Source organism: Sapajus apella, unplaced genomic scaffold, assembly GCF_009761245.1.
Source record: "Sapajus apella isolate SASKATOON/1434 unplaced genomic scaffold, GSC_monkey_1.0 scaffold136, whole genome shotgun sequence".
Lineage (NCBI taxonomy): Eukaryota > Metazoa > Chordata > Mammalia > Primates > Cebidae > Sapajus > Sapajus apella.
The window spans coordinates 1,000,010-1,012,437 of record NW_022437076.1 but is presented as its reverse complement, the minus strand read 5'-3'; the positions used below and the strand labels follow the sequence as shown (position 1 = coordinate 1,012,437).

General features: G+C 46.8%; 1 protein-coding gene across 5 annotated transcripts in view; it reads left to right on the top strand.

Annotated features, from left to right (window-relative positions):
* The window catches only part of VPS53 (VPS53 subunit of GARP complex), a 166,638-nt gene that overhangs the window by 146,263 nt on the left and 7,947 nt on the right, over nucleotides 1–12,428 (top strand). For all 5 annotated transcript variants that reach the window (XM_032263449.1, XM_032263448.1, XM_032263447.1 and 2 more), the window contains one exon: nucleotides 4,178–4,247. In XM_032263449.1, coding sequence (XP_032119340.1) covers nucleotides 4,178–4,247 — 70 coding nt within the window. The remainder of the gene's footprint in view (nucleotides 1–4,177; nucleotides 4,248–12,428) is intronic.

Below are 12,428 nucleotides of genomic sequence, written 5' to 3'. Positions count from 1 at the left end.
CACACACACACACACACACACACACACACACACACACACACACAGCAGTGCCCGACCCCACACGTGCACAGTCTTCCATTACCGATACCGCCCCCCCACACACACACACAAAGGGGTACCCAACCCTACACATGCACAGTCTTCCATTACACACACACAAAGCGGTGCCTGACCCCACACATGTACAGTCTTGCATTACCGATACCCTCACACAAACACACACACACACACAGCAGTACCCAACCGCACACATGCACAGTCTTCCATTACCGACACACACACACAGACACACACACACACACACAGCAGTGCCCGACCCCACACACACACACAGTCTTGCATTACTGATACCCCTCACACACACACACACACACACACACACAACGTGTTACAGCTGATAAGCCTTTACTGACATGTCATTGTCACCAGACTCCATGGTTTACCGGGGTCATTCTTGGTGCTGTACACTCTGTGGGTTTGGACAAACACAGGGTGACATGGGGCCACCACTCCAGTGTCACACTCAGTTGCATTGTTTTTAAAACCATAGTTCCTGCCAGCATCCCCACAGTTTGGGTGTCCCAAGCATCCAGCTGGGGTTCATTCTGGTGCCTGTAGTACTGATTTTAATTTGTATGCAAAAGAAGCATCATAATAAAACCAAATCTTCCAATAAAGTCATAGGCAACAGTAACAGCAGTGCAGCCCCCAGCCAGGTCATGGCACACGGAAATGAATGGGGCCTACTGTGTGAAATGTGCAGGCGTCACCCCCCTTCCCCAAGTTTGGATAATTACAATGCCTTTTCAGGGATTTCATAGATGCATTTTGTCTCTGGCTGGCTTATAAGCCTTTCAAGGGTAGGAGCCATCAGTTATGTTTCTTTCCAGCCTTCTTGTCCTCCCTCCCCTGGTACTTTTTATCATGGCTGCTAGAATTTATCTATCAATAGTTGTACATGTGCTTGGTCCAAGGAAGGTACTAGAAATTGGGACGAGCAAGTCACGGAGCTCTATGGCCAAGGTGGGTGGAGTGCACCTGAGCCAGTGTCTTCCTGCCATGGCCAAGGTGGGTGGAGTGCATCTGAGCCAGTGTCTTCCTGCCGTGGCCAAGGTGGGTGGAGTGCACCTGAGCCAGTGTCTTCCTGCCGTGGCCAAGGTGGGTGGAGTGCACCTGAGCCAGTGTCTTCCTGCCGTGGCCAAGGTGGGTGGAGTGCACCTGAGCCAGTGTCTTCCTGCTGTGTCCTCGTGTGTGGCCATTTCTGGTCTGAGTTTTGAGGCGAGGGAAATAGTTTGGTCCTCTGCCGATTGCCACCTGGCTGTAGCCCATTTCCTGTGATAGCAGGCAGTGTCGAGGGTCAGCGTCTCCCCTGACCAGTCATTAAGCAGGCATTTTGGCAAACTTCTCCGGGAAGGGCTTCAGGAGGGTCAGCCCAATCCAAGCTACTGTATTTGGGTTCTCATCCAGGCCCTAGATGGTGAGTCGGGACTCCATTTCTGCCTTCCCCAAATCTACTTCACAAACAATCCCCTCAGGACTAGCAATTATGGAGCGGCTTGTGGTGTCAGCGTTACTCTCTAGTTTGTCAAGAAAGGATAGAGTGGACTCTGCAGGGAGGCATTCCTGTTTGCAGTAGGGCAGATGGACCAGGAGTTGAAATTCTCTCCCTCCCGGATGCTCATTAGTGTGTTAAAAGCACTGTTGATAAATCACACTATGACACTCCCCATAACTGCTGGTAGAGGCAGCGCCTCTGTAAAAATGTGCTGTGACTGAAAATTTCCAGGCTGGCTGCTCAGGGGTCTGATTGAGCTTTTGTTAAAGTGAATATGGAGCCCACTGACTTAGCCCTTCCCAGCACCTCCCAGCAGCAGCCTCACATTCTCTCAGAGACCTTGAATTCCATGTCTAAGTCCAGGTTGAGTGCACTGGGGATTGGATGCCCATCCTCTCATCTGGAGTCGCTCAGCCTGAGATCTAGAAAGTGGTGTCGCGTTTTCATCCATGGTGCCTTCTCATTCCTGTAAAATCCTGCTTAACAGAGGTGGGCGTTGTGAGGAGACCCTTCCCTAGCCAAGGGCAACAGCCACCACCCCCCTGATGGCAGAAGAGCCCTTGGTGGTTACCCAACACATTGCTTGGTCTTCCCCTCAAAGGATGTGTGTCTGCTCCTTTTATTCCCCCCACCCCTGCCTGTAGACTGGTACAGAGAGAGCCAGTTCAAGGGCACAGCCAAAGCTGTCTTTTATTATTATTGTTATTTATTTATTTATTTTTGATAGAGGGTCTCACTCTGTTACCAAGGCTGGAGTGCAGTGGTGCAGTCCCAGTTCACTGCAGCCCCAGTCTCCTGGGCTTAGGTGATTCTCCCACCTCAGCCTCCTAAATAGCAGGATTATAGGCACACGCCACCACACCTAGCTAATTTTTGTATTTTTTGTAGAGATGAGATTTCATCATGGTAGGACCAGGCTGGTCTCAAACACCTGGGCTCCAGCAGTCCTCCTGCCTCGGCCTCTCAAAGTGCTGGGATTATAGACATGAGCCACTGTGCCCAGCCCAAAGCTCATTCTAATGTGAAACAACTTAGGTTACCAGACAGTTGCAATTGGTCATGGATTCAGTCTCACATTACCTGCCTGGCTCTGGTTTACAGCAGTAAAGAATCTCTTCCAAATAGGTCCTTGTTTGCTCTCCTTCCTGATCAGCAAGCCATCTCGCAGATCTGATCTCTGGACCCCAATTTCCTTTCCTGTAACTTCCTTTCTACCCCACCAATGCAAACCCATAGTTGTTTCCTTTTACCTCTGTTTACTGTCTTGAGCAACAGCCGCCTTTCCTATTGAGACATTGGAGTCCACAGCCTGGTGAAGCTGCAGTTGAACCACAAGCAACTTTCCTCACCCACTGGGCCGATTCTCCTCCATTCAGACAGCTCTCATAATAGTGCTTGGGAGGATGAAAGGAGAAGTCACAGAGTAACTTCCTGGTAAAGTGCTGATACCAAGCTGACATTCAAACAGTGGAAGATGGCCAGGTGCCATGGCTCTTTGTGGGGCCGAGATGAGCGGATCACTTGAGGCCAGGAGTTTGAGACCAGCCTGGCCAACAGGCTCTACTGAAAATTTAAAAATATAAAAATAAAAAAATATAAAAGTTAGCCAGGTGTGAAGTATCCACACGCCTATAATCCCAGCTACTCAGGAGGCTGAGGCATGAGAATCGCTTGAACCCGGGAGGCAGAGGTTGCAGTGAGCCAAGATTGCACTACTGCATTCCAGCCTGGGCGACAGAGTGAGACTCTGTCTAAAAAAAACAGCCGATTTCTTCAATGTACATTTACCTGAGCATCTCCTGTGTCTCAGACCCGGAGTTCAGTGCTTTGGCTTGGTAAACATGGCCCCATCTTCATATGCCGTAATAGCCAGGTGAAGCGAAATAGACACATAAGTAAGTGTAATGAAGTGGGTTAGCTGTTAGGATAGAGGCCTGTGGACTCCATGTAGAGTACGACGAAGGCAACAGAAGAAAGGCTTTCCGGAGATGTTAAACGGGATCTGAGAGGTGCGTGTGTACTGACCCAAGTCCCTTCTAGGAAAGGCACTCCAGGTGAGGGAACAGTGGAGGCACAGAGCATTGTGCCTGCAGAATCATGGGATCCTCAAGGGGCTCAGTTGGGTTGAAGCACTGGGAGGCCAGGGCTTAGCAGGATGAGGCTGGGGACAGAGGATGGAGCATCGGGGAAGCCCGGGCAGGCGCAGTGGATGAGGCCGGGGACAGAGGATGGAGTGTCAGGGAAGCCTGGCCGGGCGCAGTAGATGAGGCCGGGGACAGAGGATGGAGTGTCGGGGAAGCCCGGCCTGGCTGGGCGCAATAGCTGATGCCTGTAATCCCAGTACTTTGGGAGGCCAAGGCAGGTGGATCACGAGATCAAGAGATCGAGACCATCCTGGCCAACATGGTGAAACCTCTACTAAAAATACAAAAATTAGCCAGTATGGTGGTGGGCACCTGTAATCCCAGCTACTAAGGAGGCTAAGACAGGAGAATCACTTGAACTCGGGAGGCAGAGGTTACAGTGAGCCGAGATCCCACCACTGCACTCCAGAGTGAAACTCTGTCTCAAAAGAGAGAGAGAGAGAATAAGCCTAATTTGTCACTTCTTTTTTATCCGCAGCTCCTTCATTCCCAAATTCATCACCCACCTCTTCAAGTGCAAGCCGATTAGCATGGTGGGAGCGGAACAGGTGAGATGGATTTGGTGTTGGCATTTGCCGGACAGCTTTTGTTGAAGATCAAACACGTATCTGTCTAGGCCAAATCTCCTTGGGAGGAATAAAATTGATGATCCCCCTGTTTGGGGACAGTATGATGACTGACCTGGAAGGTTTCTTAAGTCATTCTTCAGTTTATTTTTAAAAATTTTGTTTGAATGCCTACTAAGGTCTGGGTGCAAGGTATAACACAGCAAGCACCGCAGAAAGGTCCCTGCTTCCTAGTGCTCGCACTCCAGTAAGTAAAGGTGGCTGGGCATGGGGGCAGCTCACGCTGTAACCCCAGCACTTCAGGAGGCCAGGGCGGGCAGATCACCTGAGGTCAGGAATTCCAGACCAGCCTGGCCAACGTGGTAAAACCCCGTTTCTATTAAACATACAAAAATTAGCCAGGCGTGGTTGGGAGGCCAAGGCAGGTACATCACTTGAGGTCAGGAGTTTGAGAGCAGCCTGGCCAACATGGTGAAACCCCGTCTCTATTAAAAATACAAAAATTAGCCGGGCATGGTGGTACATGCCTATAGTCCCAGCTACTCAGGAGGCTGAGACAGAATTGCTTGAACCTGGGAGGCGGAGGTTGTGGTGAGCTGAGATCGTGGCACTGCACTCCAGCCTGGGCAACAGAGTAAGACTCCATCTTAAAAAAAAAAAAGTAAGTAAGTAAATAAATAAATCCCAGTGACAGGAGGCTGAGATGAGGGAGGATCACTTGAGGTCAGGAGTTCAAGACCAGCTTGGGCAACATAGCGAAACCTCCATCTCTCAAAAAAAAAGATATTAGCTAGGCACAGTAATAGTACACACTTAAAATCCCAGCTGCTCAGGAGACTGAGGTTGGAGGATTCTTTGAACCCGGGAGGTGGAGGTTACAGTGTGTGATCGTGGCACTGCACTGAAGCCTGAGTGACAGAGGAAGACTGTATCTCCTCTGCAAAAAAAAATAATATTTTAATAATAAACTCAGACCTAAAGCCAATATCTTCAGAAAAAGATCAATTCATTCAGTGTTTACTTCCATCATTTTTTTTTTTAACAAACCACAAATCATATGTTTACTTCCATTTTGAGGTGTGGATGAGAAAACCATCTGCAGGAACTGAAGCTTACTTAGTCAGACCCCAGTGGGCAGTCAGGGAGTGTGGATCTTGACAGGCCCAGACTGGGGAGGTCATGGGTGGGAATTGCAGGGCAGTGTGGCCCCTGAGGGATTCTTACATGAGTGCAGGTTTAGCCCGGCCTGTGTTTGCCCTGATGTCTGGGCCCTGAAGCTGTGGGCATGTTCACTTAGGCAGCAGAACCAACAGAGTCCAGTTAACTCAGCAGTGTTCACAGACAGAAACAGACGCGGCCTTGAGTCACGGAGCGGCTGCCATCTGAACTGGAGCCGTGGCATTGGAAGCTAAGATTCTGTCCAACCTCAGCCGTGTCTGCCGTGCCGCCAGGGTGCTAGATCCTAAATTTAGGTTGTGCTTTAATATGGGACAGGAAACGTTTTCTGCTCTTTATTCTCTTCTGAGTGCTGTATAAAGTGAGTTATTTATCTTTGGGCCCCAGAGTCCTCTTGAGCAATTGCAAGGGCACGAGGAACTGACCCATGCCGATATTTATAATGCTTCTTGCTAGTCTGTGATTCTCACATAATCTTGTGGGATTCACAGGGTCATTAATTAGTCTTACGGCTGTGGTCACCTATGAAAGCTTTTCTCTCCCTTGAGATGAGGGATAAGACAAGAATGTCCATCGTCACTCTTTCTATCCCATGTTGTCGTTGAAGTCCTGGCTAGGACAACAAGGCAAAAAATAAAATATTTTTAAAAGAAACAAAATATATACAGATTAGAAAGGAGAAAACTAAACTCATTTTTCATGGCAAATGTAATTGTGATAAATTCGAAAGGATCTACCGATAAACTATTGGAATATAAATTCAGCAAGGTTGCTGGCTATAAGGTCAGTATTTTAAAATATATTTCTTTTTTTTCTTTTTTTTTTCTTTTTTTTTTTTTTTGTTTTTTTGTTTTGTTTTGTTTTGAGATGAAGTCTTGCTCTGTCACCAGGCTGGAGTTCAGTGGTGTGATCTCGGCTCACTGCAACCTTCACCTCCTGGGTTCAAGTGATTCTCCTGCCGCAGCCTCCCAAGTAGCTGGGACTACAGGCATCCGCCACCATGCCTGGCTAATTTTTTTGTCTTTTACTAGAGATGGGGTCTCACCGTGTTGGCCAGGATGGTCTTGATCTCCTGACCTCGTGATCCACCCACCTCGGTCTCCCAAAGTGTTGGGATCACAGGCGTGAGCCACCGCGCTGGCCTAAAATACATTTTTATATACCAGCAGCAAACAATTTAAAAACGAACCTCTTGAATGAAATACTTGTTTGTTTTTTTGCTCTGTTGCCCAGGCTGGAGTGAGTATAACAGTGAGCACAATCACAGTTCACTGCAGTCTTAACTCCTGGGCTCAAGCAGTCCTCCTGCCTCAACTTCCCAAGTAGCTGAGACTACAGGAATGTACTACCATGCTTGGCTTTTTTTTTTTCCCCTGTAGATGTAGGGTCTCCCTCCCTGTGTCACCCAGGCTTATCTCAAACTCTTAGCCTTAAGCAATCCACCCTCCTAAGCCTCCCAAAATCCTGCTTACAGGCATGAGCCATGGCTCCCAGCCTTAAATGACATAATTTACAGTAGCATCAGGAAACATTAAATACCTGGGAATAAATCTGTCAAAAATGTACAAGTCTTCTACACAGAAAACTGTACAATATTAAGACACAGAATCCGCAAAGACCTTTAAAATGGCAGGATAGCTCATGTTCATTGATACGAAAGACTCATAAAGAAATCAATGTGGAGTCTTCTGAGCCTACTTTGGCTGAGGAGGTTGCCCAATAAGAAATAAATAAAAATTTAAAAAGTGGTAAATTATTCCAAAATTAACGTATAGATGCAATTCAATCCTAATTACGGTATCTATTAATCTACAGATACAGTGGAATCCCAGCAGGGGGGTGTGTGTGTGTGAGAACTGATAAGCTGATTTTAAAAGTTAGATGAAAATACAGAAAACAACAGCTGAAATAATCTTAAACAACAGAACTGGAGGGGGTAAAGCTCAGTATATCAAGACTTATTGTAATAGTATTGTAATTAGAGCAGTGCACACTGGCCCAAGGGACAGGTAGGCCGACAGAACAGATTTGAGTTCAGAAATAGACCCGCACATATGTAGACATTTGATTTATGACAAAAGTGGCATAATTCAGTTTGGGAAAGAGAGTCTTTTCAGTAAATAGTGCTGGATAATTGGATATCCATATTGGAAAAAAAAAAAAATCTTGACCTTTATCACATACCATGTATACAAATCAATTCCAAAGAGGATTTGGTAAAAGGAGGACATGTGTACATTCCTGGTGGTAATGCAAAAGTGGTGTAGCCATTTAGGAAAAGAGTTTGTGGCATTTACGTAGTTACCACATGCCCCAGCAATTATACTCCTAGATATATACCCAAAAGAGTTGAAAAAGGCTGAGCGCAGTGGCTCACACCTGTAATCCCAGCACTTATGGAGGCTGAGGCGGGCAGATCACCTGAGGTGAGGAGTTCAAGACCAGCCTGGCCAAGATGGTGAAACCCTGTTTCTACTAAAAGTACAAAAATTAGCTGGGCATGGTGGCGTGTGCCTGTAATCCCAACTACCTGGGAGGCTGAGGCAGGAGAATCACTTGAACCTGGGAGGCAGAGGTTGCAGTGAGTGAGATTGCACCACTGTACTCCAGGTTGGGTGACAGAGTGAGACTCTGTCTCAAAGAAAAAAAAAGAATTGGAAAAAATGTGTTCACTCAAAAACTTGTACACAAATATTCGTAGCAGTACTATTCATAATAGCCATTCAACACTATTCAAATGCCCATCAGCTGATGAACAGATAAACAAAATGTGGTATATCCATACAAGGGACTGTTATTCAGCCATTAAAAGGAATAAAATACTCATTCATGCTACAACGTGGATGAACCTTGAAACCATGTTAAGTGCAAGAAGCCAGACATGAAAAGCCACATATTATGTACTTTACTTTTATGAAATGTCCAGAAAATGCAAATTCATAAAACAAAGCAGATTAATGGTTGGCAAAGGGTGAGTGGGGTGGGGGAAATGGGTAAGCATTTCTTTATGGGGTGGTGATGTGGTCTGGAAGCAGGTAATGCTAACAGCTGCACAACCTTGTGAATATACTTTAAAAACCAGTGAATTCTACACTTCGAAAAGGTAAATTTTATGGTTTTTGAATTATATTTCAATTTTAGAAAATTAATTCCAGGTGGATTATGGCTCTAAAAAATAAGACAATAAAGCTTCTGGAAGATAATGTGGAGAATATGACCTTGAGTTAGGCAGAGATCCCGTAAATAAAACATTAAAAGCACTAACCATAAAAGAAAGGATTGGTTATTTGGAGTACTTAAAATACCTTGACCAAGTGAAGTGGCTTGTGCCTGTAATCCCAAGACTTTGGGAGGCTGTGGCAGGAAGATTGTTTGAGCCTAGCAGTTTGAGATCAGCCTGGGCAACACAGCGAGACACCATCTCTACAAAATAATTTAAAAATTAGCCAGGTATGGCGGCCGATGCCTGTAGTCCTAGCTACTTGGGAGACAGGAGGATCAGTTAAGCCCAGGAATTTGAGGTTTCAGTGAGCTCTGATTGTACCACTGCACTCCAGCTCAGGTGACAGAGTAAGACCCTGTCTCTAAAAATAATAATAATTTTAAAAGAGTGATGATACCAAGTGCTGGTAAGGATGTGGAGCATTGGAACTTTCACAGGTGCTGGTAGAAATGGAAGTTAGCACAGCCCCATGGGAAAACTCCTAGGCAGTTGGCCAGACAATCCCTGCCCAGTGATCTAGCAGTCCTCCCCTTGAGTAGCTTCCATCCCAGAGAAACGAGGACTTTTTTACCAGCAGACGTGCACAAATGTTTGCAGCAGGTTATGAGCAGGAAAGTAAGCTCCAGTGATGGAGTGCAGAAGAGTGGTTGCTTTTGCTGGAGGGAAAGGAGTGCATCGACTGGACGAGAGGTGAGGGAGCCTTCAGGGTGCCAGAGATGCCCTCTGTCTTCCATTAGGCAGCAGGGCGTTGCCACGTCTGGATGTGGCCCAGCTGCACATGAGGCGCTTTTGTGCTCTATGAAAGTCATGCCGAAATTTTTGAAAGAAGCAGAACATGTCCCCACCTTGGTCCACACTCCTCATACCCTGAGCTGTCTGCTTGGTGCCACCTCACTGAAGAACTTCATACGGTTGGGCCAGTATGGTTCAATATATGGTTTTGTTCACATGGTTGTCTTCTAGGGCCTGTATCTAATTTATTCAGAATTTTCATCACTACCGATAGTCATCATGTCCCCAAGAATTGTGGGAGGCTCTTCAGGAAGTAGAGGGCCCCTCAGAGATTTCCATTGCTGAGTGACGAGCATTCACAGGCATAGCATACTGGCCATGCTGGCACCCCCATCCCTTCAACTGCCTTAGCCAGCCCACATCCTCCAGAAATTATCGCTGAGGCAGAAACGAAGTTGGCAATAGCCACCTCTTGCCCAATGTCTCATGCCTAGGAAGATGAATTACCAACTGTTTCAAAGATGAGGACTAGCAGATCTTCATGATATGTGGAACCTTTCTACCTTCACTTCCCACAGACAGCTGCCAAATCTGTCAGACGTGTTCCTGCCTTTTTAGACCGCATTGCTCGACGTAAAACCTGAGATCCAGGTTTTCACTCTCAGCTGTCTGGTAAAGACAGAATTTTATGGTGACTGGCCAGGGAATGCAAGTGTCGTATCTCCCTGTATGTGAGGGACACTAGAGAATTAGGTCTGGTTCATTCAAACCTCTCCTGTCACTTCAGATTATACAATTATTTATGCACATAGCATATCTCTGGGAAGTAGAAAAAGTAGGAAATAGCTCCATATGCTTTAAAATATAATGACTGATTTTCTTTTTCCTACCAGCAAATGAATGCTAAGACATGGCTTTGATTTTGACAAGGCTCTCAAAATCTGTTACATGGAAGACAGAGTTGAGTCCTTGTCAGGCTTCAAATGGTATTCTTTAAACAAAAATTCCAGTTAATCAATGTACAGAAAATAATGTATAGAACACTAGCTAACCACTCAGCTCAGCAAAATATGTAACATGTTTACACCTTTGCTGTACATCTTTTTTTAAATTTTAAGACAGTGTCTCACTCTGTTGCCCAGTCTGGAGTACAATGGCACGATCAGGGCTCACTGCAACCTCCACCTCCTGGGTTGAAGCGATTCTTGTGCCTCAGCCTCCTAAGTAGCTGGGATTACAGGTGTGCAGCACCACACCCAGCTAATTTTTATATTTTTAGTAGAGATGGGGATCTCACCATGTTAGCCAGGCTGGTCTCTCCACCCACCTCTCAGCCTCCCAAAGTGTTGGGATTATAGGCACGAGCTACCATGCCCGGTCTGTATTAACATTTTTCTTTTTATATTGAAGAGTTTAATCCACCTGGAATCAGGCATGTGTATTCTTTTTTCTTTTTTTTGAGACGGAGTCTCGCAAAAAGTGTAGTGTGCTCTAGCCAGGCTGTAGTGCACTGGTGTGATCTTGGGCTCATTGCAGTCTCCGCCTCCTGGGTGCAAGCAATTCTCCTGCCTCAGCCTCCCTCGTAGCTGGGACTACAGGATGTGCACCACCACACCCAGCTAATTTTTTGTGTTTTTAGTATACACGGGGTTTCACCATGTTGGCCAGGATGGTCTCGGTCTCCTGAACTCGTGATCTGCCCACCTCGGCCTCCCAAACTGCTGGGATGACAGGCGTGAGCTACCGCGCCCGGCTGACCATGTGTGTTCTTGAGGGGCTCATGCTGGGTTCCTCTGAGGAAGAGCAGCAGTCACTTCCACCAGAGCTCTGGGAAGTGTGCCAGTGCCAGGCTCTTCCTGCGGGCCTTGGGCCGCCTGTGCCATTCCCTCTCCAGGAGGCTTGTGTACGCTTTCCTCTGAGCAGAGTGGAAGAATGTTCATTTCTGGAAATCTAGAAAGGTCCAGAATGCCCTGGCACTTTGCTGGCTACAGTAGAGCAAGCTGCACACGTAGGCCTTTGACTAGCTACAGAAACACAGGAAACTACTCTGACCTTAGTGTCATTTCTTACATCTGAATTATTCCAAATAAAACACTGACATCTCCCCACACACTACTACTGTTGTCAAAATTATAATCGCCATAACCCCTAAGTTAATAGTGTCTCTCCTTACGTAGTTAATCTCTAGTCATTAATTCTTCTGTCCAAAGCAAAGTAAATGGGAAATTGGAGGATGCAAAGTGAGGCTGGGCCTGAAGGGATCCCATTTCTCACCTGCTTGATGGAATTACAGAAGGCTTTCCAGAGGAAGCAGGCAGTGGCAGACGGAGCAGGCCTTGTCCTGAACAAGAGTCTGACCATCATCAACCGAGTCTAGTTGGGGCACTGGGGGCTGTCGCCCCACTCCTGCCCTTGTCTTCGTGGTGGCCATGTGGTTCCATTCTCCAAGCCATCTCAGCAGGCCAGAGTACACTCGTCTGGCTTCAGCCATTTCTCTGCTCCCTGGTTGCCAAGAGCAGCGGCAGCAGGGGCCAGTGTGAGCCCTGAGCCAAAACCACCCAGGGACATTGACCTGGGCAGTCAGAAATGGGACTTCAGCTTCCTGGCCACCTTTTGTCTAACCCCGCCCCATTGCATGAGATGAGTTTAGCGAGCTGGTAAACTTTTTCTGGAACTTTTTCTCATCTGTACAATGGGAACGATAACCCCCAGAGCAAATAGGGCCTTATGCAGACCGAATGTGACAAAGCTTCCTCAGGTCATTCCCAGCAGGTGCTGGGCCATCGGGACTGCAGGTGTCCTAGATGATTGGCATCCCAGAGAACAAGAACAAAGAAAGAGGAAAAGGTAGATTGTTGCCAAGATACAATGTTTACATTTGGGTAAATCCACATCCTCACTAACATCCAGAGGAATTAAAAACAACAATAATGAGTTACTGTTTTTTGCCTAACGAAAAGCAGGATTTTAGGAGTTTTCAGTGTCAATAAGGGTGCAGTCTGCGCTGCTGGCAGAGGCGTACATGGGTCCAT